Raw genomic sequence first — 14,147 nt, forward strand, 5'->3', positions numbered from 1 at the left:
TTTTGCTGCTATATTAATGTTCTGAATGTCATGTATAGACACTTCACTTTCAAGTATTATATACCAGTTTGTTAATCCTTCTAACTCCCACAACAATTGTGGTACACTTACATCAAATAATGCAATGTTAACAATAATCCCTTCAGTCTGTCTAACATTGGACAGTTAGTGGAGTTGCTTTCCTTTGACTGTGATTCATTTCATTTAGTTACAGCTGAATTTGGCATTACAGAAGTCCAACACAGCCTCTACACTACTAACACTTTACGGTATTGCATGGATGTTGCTTCATATTGCATTCATTTTTGCTTTAAGACGGAAATGGAGCATGAGAAGCAGTTGCAATGAAATCTATGAAAATGGTTACAAACCGATTTCTTGGGCTTGGGGGTGGACAAAGAAGAGGCAGGGATGTGGGATCTCTTCTTCAAAAACATTTTGAATGTGGCTGAATCCAAGTTCTCCACTGCAAAACATCTCCATGATGTCTAAAGGGGCATGAAAAAAAGCAATATATTGGTTGGACACGACTAATTTCATGCCATGCGAGAAAGATAGTAAAGGATTGTTTCAATAATATCACTGGGGCTCAGAGACGGTTCACTCCCCGGCTGTATTGTTCTGTTTCTGTGTTATTTGGTCACATACCTGAATGAGACAGGCAGCTGCAGGGATCTGTCTGTTGAAGTGTTTTTGTCTTTGCTTCTGCTGCACCTTCAGGGCGAAGCCAGAGCCTAAGATTCCCTGTGAAGAAAAGCACAGCAGAGTTCCAGCTCATTAATTCCCTTTTAACGATTCACTTACAGGCAGCAGCAGGATTCAAAAGACCAAAATAAATTCAATTTAACCAAAAATTAAGGAATAATGGGCTGTTTCACGCTGAAATATTTCTCTACTATAATTGAATATGTTTAAATGGATGATGATGTGAGACATTTAGGTATTTTCTCAACTTCTTAGGATAATTTATTGTAATTTCACGACAAAATATTGTGCAAAGAAATGTAGTAATAGCCCCAAAATATCCATTATATTATATATTGGTTATAAAAAATATGATGGGTATTTTGCATACCTAATTTCTAACACTGTCTTCCTACAAAACCTACTTTGCCATTCAAAGAAATTGCTTTTTGACGAAAGGGTATTTTAGATGTTAGAACAGTAACTATTTAAATTTATATAATACAGTGGTGGTGCAAGGGGGTCACTCACTCAGAAATTAACAGTAAACTGAAAATATTTGTAATCAAATGTAAACTAGCAGACAGTGTTTTCTTCATTTACATATACTAAACTAATTACATGTTTAGTCCAGTAGGGATTAATCTGACGGAGTAGCAGACACCCTGGTTCAACAATTTCTCGTTTCACTTACTGCAGGCAGAGCAAAGAAAGAAATGGCAAAGACTGAGAAACAGGATGCAATGGTCTTTCCAATCCAGGTTTGTGGCACTTTGTCTCCGTACCCAATGGTAGTCACTGTCACCTTTGAAAAACAACAACACAGGAACTCATACAGGTACTTTCATTCTATAAAAAGTTAAAACACATATTTGCTGTAAAGAATGTTCCAACACACAACATTGTGGTTTATAGATAGTAGAAGAAAAGTATCAACACCTATAGTTATCTGTCACATTTTGAATTAGTTTTGGAGCAGCCACAAATCTTGAGTTTGACTTGAGTTTTTTTCCCCAAAATGAGAATTTGAGCCTTGACTTTAAACTAAATGTCAGGGGGATGCTATGAGGAAAATTCTAACTTCAGCATGCTAACATAGTGACAATGACAATGCTTGAATGCTGATGTGTCACAGGTAAATAATCAGATGATTACTAAAGTCAGTAGGCACCATGAATATATGTATTTCATGCCAAACCATTACACATTTATTTCAGCCAAGATTAAAGTGGATCCAAGTAGATTGACTGACCAACCAACATGGCCAAAGAGCCATGTATCTAGCAAGGCTTCAACAGCAACAAACTAAAAACAATACGAATACAGCCTTATAGAGAAAATGCTTTGTCATGTTGGCAGCCAGAATGTTTGACATGTAAATGATTTGTGAACAAAAACCGTTCAGATTGGTTGTAAAATCAATCCACTGTGAGTCTTATCTGAATTGCATGAGGCCTGAGCTTTCCCTGACGAATGCTGACCTTTTACCCCTCAGACTCTCACTTACATATTATTGGACTGAGAGGGCCCATGACTGCAAGTTGGAGAGAGTTGACCCAAAGCTCATACAACTCCTGGAATATAATGGGTAAATATTGCATACAGTACACTTTCATTTATATGGAAAAGTGTTTTTGACTCTGCTCTGTGTGGCCTTTTTTATTATCAGAGTCTCTGAAGTTTCCAAGAAGCAGAGTGGGTGGTGACTTATTGTCTTAAAATACATTTCCATCCTCTATTCTCTGCACTATTTGTTTTGTTGCTTGTATTAGCAGCCCACTGGATGTGCCCAAGGGTCTTAACAAAACTCCCACTGCAGCAACAGTAGTACAGATAAAGCAGTTTGTGTTTGACCTTTCACTTCCCAAATACTGTTTGAAACAAATATGTGTTTCCTGCACAATCTTACTCTTGGCAAGATTGGAAAGAACCAACAACTGTTCTAAGAAAATAAAATATCTATGGTGGACATAGATATGTTCAAGGTCAATTTAGATGTTAGAAAGATAATAGTTCTGTGGATTTAAAATATGATGATAGTCAGGCATAGTAATCTTATATAACCATTGTTGTTTTCACACCGGTTTTTTTCTTCAAAATAAACAAGACATAACGTGTTAATTAGTGAGCTTTAAAGAGGCTTGTAGGCAGATTCTTTTTAACCTTTGGATAGAGCTTTGATAGCTTTTCCCCCAGCTCCTGGTCTTTATGCTAAGCTAACCATCCCCTGGCTACTGCTTGATATTCATCTTATGACATGAGAGTGGAATCAATGTTTTCATCTCATCAGTACTTACCAAAATGTCAAACTATTCCTTTGATAAATAAAGGAATTCATCATTCTGCAATGAAGACGCTGTCAATCAAAACGTATCATATCCGTTATATATCAGATGTGTACAAAATCAGAGGTGAACAAAACACACACAAACAGATATTCTTACCACTCCCCACCACAGGGCATCGGCATAGTTTCCAAACTCTATGGAGCCGCTGCTGTCGACTGCATCTTTCTCTGCCAGGTAGACAAAGTACGAGGAGAAGATCAGGCTCAGAAAGCCAATGTATAAGGTAGTGATCAGCTCCTGAAATACATACGCACGACATATTTCAAAATCAATAAGCCAAAGGGATCATGTCAAATAACACAGAGATTGTATGATATATATGTCAATCTATATATACTTTCTCGCAAACCCTTATTATGTCCAAAATGTGTCTGTTATATCACTTAACTTCTGCCTATAGGGACTAGTGTTTGCTTTTAATCGGACATATGGGTGTGAATATTCATGTCAATGTGTTGTAAATATGATGATTGAAATATTTTTCCGACAAGTCTGCAGTCCCTGTCGCCTTGATGGCAAACTAAAAGTGGATCCACACTTTAAGCACAGTGGCTACTTTTTTTTCCTAAAGGATTCATTATTTGCTCTCATTATGCACTACAGGGCTGCCCAAATAAAATGTGTTGTAGCCTAATCAATCAAATTAAAATCAACAATGTGAGAATCTATTTCTCAATTCTGTGGCTCTCAGCCCCAAGCCCATTTGCTGCTACTTAACATCCTTTCAGACAGCTCTGAACATTCCCAAAACAGCTGGGCTTTATAGTTGTTTTCAAAAATTGCTCAAACGGGAATAAATACTGCAATATATCTCTTTTTAAAACTACTTTTCGGACAGATTAATACACATTCATTTTGCTATTAAGTGTCCATGTCATCGTCAGGTGCATGTGGAGTTTCCTCAAAGTAAATTGTGGTGAAATAAAGTAACATATTACACAGTGCACAGGTGTGGCTCAGTGATATGTTTTTAAGCATTTGAAAACATCAGAGCTCGATTGCACATTGAAATAAAGTTACATTCGGTTACCCGGTTAACACTTGTTAATAGGATCAATTCATTGTTGATTTTGGCATTTTCATGGGAAGGCCAAAGCCTGCATTTAATGATTGCTACACACATATAACAGTCAGGTCTGATCAATTTTAAATGTTCCATGCCTGCTAAATCTATTTGGTTCATAGTATAAAAGCTATTGAACACAATATAGTCTATCCCCACACTACCACCAAGGCTTGAATTATAGAGCTGTCTTTTGTTGTTGTTGACTGCCTTTATAATTAGACTATATTTTAAAGAGCATATGTTCCATTCCACCAGGAGCCTTATTTGGTGAACTGGGTTTGTTTAAAATTAGCATGTAAATTAGAACATGTTTCATGCCTGGACGTACTGTGTAAATAAACAACAGCAGACCAGACCGGCTCTCTGTAAAGCTGCACACGTTATGATACAATCATCCTTATTTGAGTTCTTTAAGGCCAAAATCAATTGAATGAAATTAAATTTGAAAGCAATTAGGGGACGTTTGTTTAAAATGCTTATTTTTTGGTCTTATCTAAAACTTTGTGACACATGACGATAGATTAAAAAGGATAAAAGGGATAACATTTGATACATATGACAAAAATAAACAATGACTTATGATCTCAAAACTAAATTAACAAAACATCATGAGGTACATGTATTCCTCATTTTACAATTGATGTAAAAGTATAACTAAAGTAACACACATCCTGCATATTATTCTGCTTCATGCAGGAACCAAAAGGGTAGCCAAGATAAAACTGAAAGTATGTTCACTCATAATCACTGGATGGGAATTCAGATGGGCACTAACTCATTTACAATTAATTTGGAAGTCCAGACAGCTGATCTATTCCATCATATTTACAATAATTATGAAGCATTTTATTGCAGATTCAATAAAGAGCGGTCTGTGTTTACAGGAGGTCTAATTGGTGTTGGCTCTCATCCTGTCTGACTGTAATTTGAATAGTGCTTTGTGAAAGAGGTCTTTAAGTGAATGTTCTGTTCGTACTTACCTATAACATAATTTAAACATAGCAAACCAGGGAGTGGCAGAACATTCACTTGACTAAATCAGACTGAATTCCTGATCAGTCAAATTCAAGTGTATATCGATGCAGAGAAACTAGTCCATGCATTTGTTACTTCTAGGCTGGATTATTGTAACTCCTTATTATCAGGGAGTACCAAGAAGTCAGTCAAGTCGCTTCAGCTGATTCAAAATGCTGCGGCTCGTGTACTAACCAGAGTTAGGAAAAGGGACCACATTACTCCTGTTCTGGCTGCCTTACACTGGCTCCCTAGCATCTCTAAAAGTACAATGGGAGCCAGAGCCTTTTCTTATCAAGCTCCACATTTGTGGAATCAGCTTGCAGTTTGTGTTCGGGCGGCAGACACCCTATCCGTTTTTAAGAGTGCGCTTAAGACCTTCCTTTTTGATAAAGCTGATTAGATTCAGCCCCTAGTTTTGCTGATATAGGCTTAGTTTGTCGGGGGACATCTTACTTCTTCCTTCTCTCTGTCTATACCTGTGTACTCTCATGTTCCGATTAACCCAGCTTCCCAAATGTCTTTCTTTTTGGTGTCTATATACGCTGGGATCCGGAGTCATGGATGATCCTGCGGTCCTGTGTCCTGCATCGTGAGCCCTGGATCTTGAGTCCTGGCTGTGATCCTGGATCATTGGTCCTGGATGGATATCCTCGTGGATTCATCTTCCTATTATACACACATGCATTTCCAAACATTTGGTCTACCTATGTTGCAAATGTATTATCTTTTCAATTTACACACGGCATCTATTGCACGTCTGTCCGTCCTGGGAGAGGGATTCCTCCTCTGCTGCTCTCCCTGAGGTTTCTCCCATGTTCCCTTTAAACTGTGGGTTTTCTCCGGAAGTTTTTCCTTGTACGATGTGAGGGTCTAAGGACAGAGGGTGTCGTACTGATATTCTGTACACACTGTGAAGACCACTGAGACAAATGTAACATTTGTGATATTGGGCTATATAAATAAACATTGATTGATTGATTGATATCGGCCCAAAACTGTCACTCCCAGAGCACCAGGGGAGTAGCAGTAGATTATACAAAAAGAACCCAGGGATTGGCTATGTTGGTATTTCTCAAAACAACATTAATATACATTCCTACATTACTCTACCCAAGAAGTCCTTATGGGTTTTTTCTTACGTTGCATTTTAGTCTGTATTTCCTCATTTGACAGCTCATCTTTTTGAACCTTTTGAACTTGAATAGTTGACCAAGAAACATCACTGCTTGCAACATAAAAGTTCAGGTACAACCTATTTGAGTCACTACATGGGGTCAAATAGATGTGTTGCTGCGGCTGCGACCCGGCTGACACATTCAGGAAACATGTGCTCATAATCTGCCAGCGACAAAACGGGGAGCAACTGTGCAAATTGTGTTTACAAGCCATAAGCACTGTACTCAATGTGGATTTAAATGCTGTAATTAAACAAATAATTCATACTGATGGAAGTGACTGACACTCTATTGACTCTCAAACTTTAGCTGTCAACATACTGTGGAAGCGATGCAATTTCATGTGCGTGGGGTAAGAGAAATATTCAGGTCTCGTGTGGATTTAATAGCCAGAACGTCACAAAGGAACACATTTCAGAAGTAGTGCACAGTAGGGTGAAAAGAGCTGTTATGGGTTTAACACTAATTGTCAAAATAAGTAGTCCAAGGTGACAACAATGAAAATGAACGCACCACAGTTAAAACACCTTCCAATCAGGATTTATTATAAAATGGACTATCCAAATGTTAATCACACACTTACCATCTCCCTCTGCCTCCATTTGTACATTTCTGTGATAGATGCGCCATATTCAATTTAATCTGAAACCTGCTAATCTGAAGTGGTCTCCAGCCACTTAAAAGGTCAATTTGTCCTCACCAGTGCCTACTTCTTATCCTCCACTACCTTGAATGCATGGGAGGTAGAGGCGATGAATAAAGGAGAGAAACATCATATGAATTTAAATTCCACCTTGCCAATATTATTTCGGTCATGTGCGTAGCCTAAATCACAGGTTCTCTCAACCCAGTGCTCAATAAATCTCAGGGGTTCACAAGAGAGTTCATGGAATAGTAAAAGAAAAATGTACATCTGCTACATATTTCAGACTTTTTCAAGTTAGCTCTGATATATTAGATGTCACCTCCTTAAGGAATCTAAGAAGTAATTCAAATAAAGCAATATGAGAAGAACTAAATCAAGAAGAAAGAAACTCCTGCACAAATGCGTGCACACAACCAAAGCCTAAATCTGTGAAGTGGGTTACAACAAAGACATCCTTTTTTATTTTCTGTGGGTCACAAGCCAAAAGTGTTTTCATTGAAAATCTTTTCATGGTGGATGAAATAAAAGCAACATAAAAGTAACCATGACTGATGTCTCTTTATAAATGTATTTGATGACTTATACCCATATGCTGCTTTAAATCTTCTAATAAAGAGTGCACCATCTGTTTTATTGCACATGGTGATTGCTAGTGGGATGTAGTGCATTTGCAGGGAAACTAATCATATTAAAAGCTTAACAAGCAATCGTGATCTATTATTATTCATGGTGATAGACGTTTCACGGTTACGCAACAACACAAAATGTGCAACGTTCACCTTTTATATCCTGAATCTGAAGTTCACTTAATAGCAGCAGGTGCTACTTCCTGCAAAGTGATTTCTTATTGGAAAGGGCCCGAATATCTCACTGCTGAGGTCAATGACTGCTGATGACCATCCTCAGCCAGGAGCAATATGTCCATAAGCACAGGCCAATACCAGCATCACTGCAGGCGGCAGTGGAGGAGCAACACCCCCTGACTCTCACCTTCATCACTCTCTGTTTTTACACATCTAAGACAACCTCAGTGGCCCCTGGGGATAATCACAGACACCTCTATCTCTCAGCTCAATGATACTGAGAGGGCTACAGTCCTCTTCAGCAGAGGAGATTATGGCCGTAACCCTCTGCACAGTGGCTCTTTTCTTCTGCCTCTGCTGAATATTAATTTCTGCTGTAATCCAGAGTACAGAAAGGAACAATAGAGCGTCATAATACATGACGAGAAGAGGCTATAAATCTCCTGACGGAAAGCCTCCAGCTTACTTTTAACAACTAAAATCCTTGAATGCTTTGGACCTGGAAATGTAAAGTGATTTCTAATCTGCAATGCGTACCTGGCGATGGATAAAGACGACAGAGCCGAGCAGACGCCAGGTTCCTCCCTGCCGATCCACGTGAAGCATTCGCAGGATCTGCAGGAATCGAATCCCTCTGAAAAATAACACAATTGTTTAAATGCTGATCTCGTATTCCGGCCAATTCACGTATGTTTGTACACGCACATTATCAGGGCAAAAATATGTGGATTCCCAAATTGGTATCGCTGTATGTGATCATTCCACAGCCATGTTAATATATACATACAATATACATTTTTATATACAAAGCCATGTTAGGGAAACTTCCATCTTATATCTGCTCCCTGATCTCTCGGAGAATTGTAAGTGGCTACTGCCTGAGATCGAATGCAGTGGTTTTATTAAATGTGCCAACTGCTAGGACTGTCTTAGGGAGGACAGCTTTTAGATGCGCAGCTCCTCTGTCTTGGAATAGTCTGCAAATTAAATGGAAACTGAACAATCTGGTGCCACTAAATGTTTTTAAAGCTCGGTTAGATGCTAGTCAATCGGAAGCTATTGGTACCTGTTTATGTGGATAATTATGTAAATGATGCTGTATGATGTCCTTTTGTTGTTCTATTTATGTTTTTATGTTTCATGTGGAACTACTTGAGCAGGTCTCCCTTGAAAAAGAGATCAATGATCTCAATGGGATTTATCTGTATAAATAAAGGTTAAAAAAAAAAAAAGGGCATTATTCTGCTCCTGTAACAGCTTTCCTCATGAAGCCTCGTGGCAGGATTTGCTCTTTCATGATGTCACCATAGGCCAATTCATCCCAAGGTGTTAGATGGGTTAAGGTCAGGGTGCTGTAGATCTCAGGCAAATCCTTCCTCAGGTAACTGGAAACAACATCCCTTTATGTGACCTGGTTTTGTGCAGTGGAGCATTGTGATGTTGAAAAGGGAAATGGCCTTTCCCAAACTGTCACAACAACGTTAGGACACAACTGTCTCAAATAACCTTGTATGGTGTATTGTCAAGATATTCAACACCACTAAGGAGGTTATGTGTTTGGCGCGATTTGTCAAAAGGATTTTAGTCACAATCTTAAAGTATTTCTGCTGTTAACATTTGAATAATACATCACCGACTGGGAAAATATGAATGTTGGAAGGTTTCCAAAAATGTTCAAAAACAACCGATGGCTCACTAGGTCCATTTCCTTTGCTCTCTGCTGTCATTTAAATACTGGAAATACTTTGAGAAATACAGTAAAATACGCCTACAGTACATGGCTTCTGTGTTGTTTCCACATTGCCACTTAAAGCTCATGAACACAGCAATGTCTGAAGAACGATCCGAAATGGGGCCACCTGAGGAGAAGGGATATCCCGTATGGCCTTTGCGGAGGTTGCCCTCAGAGTGCTATTCCAGTTCTTAATTTGAACCATGGGGCCTAACTCCAACACTGAAAAACAACCCCCGCACTAGAAGTAAAATAAAGGTGCCTACATACGTTTGGCCGTATACAATGCCTCTTACCTTACAGCTGAGGTGGCAAAAACCTGGCCTTTGGAGCCCACCGACAGCACAATAATCGAGGCAGCAACTACAATCAGATCTATAAAGATAGAGAATAAGAGGCTGTAAGTACAACAAGGCACAAGAGAGCAGGCTTTCATTATACAGAAGTTCAGCATATCAAAAGCAAGCATTGTCCTCTGTAATGTTGTAAAAGAAAGTAGATGGGAAGTACTCTATTAAGAAGCTATCTTTGGTTTTCTTTAAAAAAAAATGATTCTATAAATTAATTGAAGTCAAAAGGGTTACCAATAATATTAATGCTAATACTTATTGCTGCTTATTTAAAAACAAATATCACCTGGAGGTTCCAATTTTAAGAATAAAAAGCCGAAGGTAGAAAATAATTGCAGTGACAGTTTTAATTTCACACTGAATTTGTCTGAGATATCTCATTTTGGGAAGAGGCTCAGGATATAGATATTGTTTAAGTACTGTGTGTGGGTAGGGAGCGATATGTGTTTTTGTGCAAGTGCATAGATATGAGTGTGTATGGGGGTTGTGTTCCCACCTATAATGGATATCGGCTTCCTGGCAAAGCGTAGTCGGCCGCAGATGCCAACATATTTACTGCGGCAGCCTGCTGACCAGAGGCGGACAAAATACTCCACACCGAAGAACACCACAAGGACAATCTCCTGTTGGGGAAATTAGGGAAACAGAACAGACCAATGAGGGAGAAGGACAGGTGGAAAAAACGAATGGGGTGTTGTTGCAGGCTATTGAGTGCAAAAACACCTAAACAGCTGCTCAGACATCAGAAAAGTGCTTCAAAAACAGATATTGTTTAATTGTAGATACGACGGTTGCACAACTGTTCTCTAAACTTCCTATTTGTCTGTTAAGTGCAGCTTCTCCCATTAAAGCTGTCACAGCAATTCATTAAGGATTATTGATTCTCAATCAGCAGCTGGATCATCTGTCTCCGTTTCATTTCTGTTAATACATTGATTTATTTTCCATTTCCGCTGCTACATGAAGCTGGATCTGGTAGATGGAAAAAGTGATTCTGTAATAAAAAGTTTGGCGGCAGACACCCTATCCGTTTTTAAGAGTGCGCTTAAGACCTTCCTTTTTGATAAAGCTTATAGTTAGGGCTGATTAGATTCAGCCCCTAGTTTTGCTGATATAGGCTTAGTTTGTCGGGGGACATCTTACTTCTTCCTTCTCTCTGTCTATACCCGTGTACACTCATGTTCCGATTAACTCAGCTTCCCCAAATGTCTTTCTTTTTGGTGTCTATATACGCTGGGATCCGGAGTCATGGATGATCCTGCGGTCCTGTGTCCTGGATCGCGAGCGCTGGATCTTGAGTCGTGGCTGTGGTCCTGGATCATCGGTCCTGGATGGATATCCTCGTGGATTCATCTTCCTATTATACACACATGCATTTCCAAACATTTGGACTACCTATGTTGCAAATGTATTATCTTTTCAATTTACGCACGGCATCTATTGCACGTCTGTCCGTCCTGGGAGAGGGATCCCTCCTCTGCTGCTCTCCCTGAGGTTTCTCCCATTTTTCCCTTTAAACTGGGTTTTCTTTGGAAGTTTTTCCTTGTACGATGTGAGGGTCTAAGGACAGAGGGTGTCGTATTGTCATACTGATATTCTGTACACACTGTGAAGACCACTGAGACAAATGTAACATTTGTGATATTGGGCTATATAAATAAACATTGATTGATTGATTGATTGATTGATAATTCTGTATAATTTAATTTTCTCTTTGTTATTTCTAATTTGCATAACACTAACTGAAATTAGCCCAAACAGCAGGTGTCCAATGCTTAACATGAAGATTATTCAATGAAAGCTTCTCAATGAAAGCTGCTCCATTTCAATTCCATGTACTGCAAGGTTCTTTCAGTGCTCATTGAGGACTAATGGATTTGATCAAATCTATTACAGCACACAATTACATCAACACGTAGAAATGAATGAACTGGTGTGAATGAGAATGCTAATACCGCCACACGTCTCTAAATCATTGACTTGTATTTGGAAATGAAGCTGTCTGAAAGTGACTCAATGCTCTTTCATAGATTTTTAATGGTGACTTGATCATTTTGCAGTGAATTATGGGAGGAACAGCCTGGGGGGAATCAGGCACAAGATGTGGCATGCTGTGCAGCAAGAGATGTTTCCAGCTTGGAATTATTGGATGCATTTGTATTCATGGCAGCCAGAGATTTAAATGGCAGTGAATACAAAAATGGCACATCTTGTTAAACATAAATTGGATAAATAATATGTTAAAATGTGTTCTTGGCAGCAAATATCTACGATATTGTATTCCGTAACTTCTTCACTGAGGATTTCTACTTCAAGGTTGAAAAACAAGTTGTCTATCCGAGGAAGCAACACATTAACAAACAGAAAGGTAGTAGGAACAGGCGTAGAGGAGAATCAAGAGAGTGGCTGTGAGCACTTCATTGTGACCTTGGAAAGAGAAGTCTACTCCATGGTCCATTTACCTGCTGGATCCCTCTATAACACAACTTTAACACCAGATGTTGGCTTGACATTTGAATTGTCTGCTACATTCCAATTATAAAGGACCTGTACAAAATGAATCAGTAACCTAACTTAAGTATCACAATAAACATAATGTAACCTGATTACTTTTCAAATTTCAAATGCATTGTGCAGCCAAGGCTATTTGCTGCCTTCATCTACATTCAGCTAATACAGGCTGTACTATTGGCCCTAGCATGAAATGACTGAGTGTAGCAAAAATACTTTTAATATGTTTACAGTGGGTATCAATGTTCATGTCATGCCTGGACATTATGTATTTTAAAATCCTGCAGTGACATATTCAGAGTCAGATTGAACACAAAATGATTTCGAAAAGTTCAGTCAGTAAAAGCATTCTTTGAACTAGAGACCTCGATGATTACCTGGAAGATTATCTGTGGTCTCACTCGAGACTCATTTCAGACTCATCTCATGTGGTTCTTTAATATAAAAAGTATTGGAACATTGTAATCGTGCTAGTAATCCCCACCTTTTAAAAATGTAACAGTAAACTGATAACTTGTTTTTTTATGTAACTGTAAGGTTGTAACAGTTACCTATTTCTGTATCCTGATAATAATAATAATAATAATAATAATAATAATAATGCATTTTATTTATATAACGCTTTTCACAACTCAAAGACGCTTTACAGTATGAGGGAGGGTAGACAAACAAGGACAGGCAAACAAGTAAGTATAGTAAAATAAAAAATAAATAAAAAGGCAGTCAAGAGGAAGTTGATTGAGAGGGGGGGGGGGCTTATGGGTAGACAGAGTTGAAAAGATGTGTTTTGAGGCGGGACTGAAAGACTGTGAGGGACTCAGAGTCACGGAGATCTTGGGGGAGGGAATTCCAGAGCCTAGGAGCTGCCACTGAGAAGGCTCTGTCCCCAAAGCTGCAGAGTGTGAATGTGGGAATGGATAGGAGTCCGGCTGCGGTGGATCTGAGGGACCGTGGCGGTTGATAAGGAGTGAGAAGGTTTGTGAGATAATGGGGGGCCAGATGGTGTAGGTGAGGACTTTGTAGGTGAGGACCAGAATGATTATGTCATTCCGTTACCTGCAATCCGTTATTCTCTAAGCCTGACTACTGATAACAATTTTTTGGGGTTAAAACATTCAATCTCAGTGGTTAACAGCTTTATGACACCTGGTTAGCAATGTGAAAATGAAAGAACAGAAACCAATACTGAATAGCATCCATCTACCTAAACCTCACCCCTATATTCTTTCCAATAATTGGTTCTCACATCCTTCACCCATCAAATCCCCCTTCTCTACTTCCTCACCTTTTCCACATGTAAAAGGAACCAAAAGGGGGACAACATAGCTCGGATGCCTCTTCTGGTCATTCCGGAGTCTCATTCCATCCACAACATCTTTTGACATAAACCCATCATGGATCCCCATTTCACTCTCGGTTCATCCCCTCTTGCTCGACCTTCATTTCATCCCTCTCTTCAATCTTTTCCCCCTTCATCCCACTCTCCCCAACCCTCCCGTTCATCCTCCTTTTTCCAATAAACTCATTTGAAGTCACGTATCTCTCCGCATTCCTTCCAAATTCACTATTGTAATCTCTAAGTTTTGCGAAAGCCGTTCTAGGGAATAAGCGCTTTCATATTTGCATTGGATAGCTGTTGGTTCCGTCTCATCAACTAAACCATAAATAAATAATGTATAGCTTTACTTTTTAAAACTTACACTCATTTTTGGATCCAAACAACAAACAAGCCCTTTTGGGAACGTGGAGCCTTTGGGCTAGCTGCCAAGCATCTGGCCAAACACACTACTACAAACACTGTCAGCAAACACTGCA

At 39.0% G+C, this 14,147-nt stretch overlaps 1 protein-coding gene across 1 annotated transcript in view; it reads right to left on the bottom strand.

Moving 5' to 3' along the window:
* Positions 1 to 14,147, bottom strand: part of kcnq1.1 (potassium voltage-gated channel, KQT-like subfamily, member 1.1) — a 62,618-nt gene that overhangs the window by 32,698 nt on the left and 15,773 nt on the right. The window contains exons 3-9 of the mRNA XM_034102702.1: positions 10,318 to 10,444; positions 9,768 to 9,846; positions 8,277 to 8,373; positions 3,129 to 3,269; positions 1,379 to 1,489; positions 649 to 744; positions 372 to 488 (exon numbers count right to left, since the gene is read on the bottom strand). Coding sequence (XP_033958593.1) covers positions 372 to 488; positions 649 to 744; positions 1,379 to 1,489; positions 3,129 to 3,269; positions 8,277 to 8,373; positions 9,768 to 9,846; positions 10,318 to 10,444 — 768 coding nt within the window. The remainder of the gene's footprint in view (positions 1 to 371; positions 489 to 648; positions 745 to 1,378; positions 1,490 to 3,128; positions 3,270 to 8,276; positions 8,374 to 9,767; positions 9,847 to 10,317; positions 10,445 to 14,147) is intronic.

Source organism: Pseudochaenichthys georgianus, chromosome 3, assembly GCF_902827115.2.
Source record: "Pseudochaenichthys georgianus chromosome 3, fPseGeo1.2, whole genome shotgun sequence".
In the NCBI taxonomy this organism is placed as follows: Eukaryota; Metazoa; Chordata; class Actinopteri; order Perciformes; family Channichthyidae; genus Pseudochaenichthys; species Pseudochaenichthys georgianus.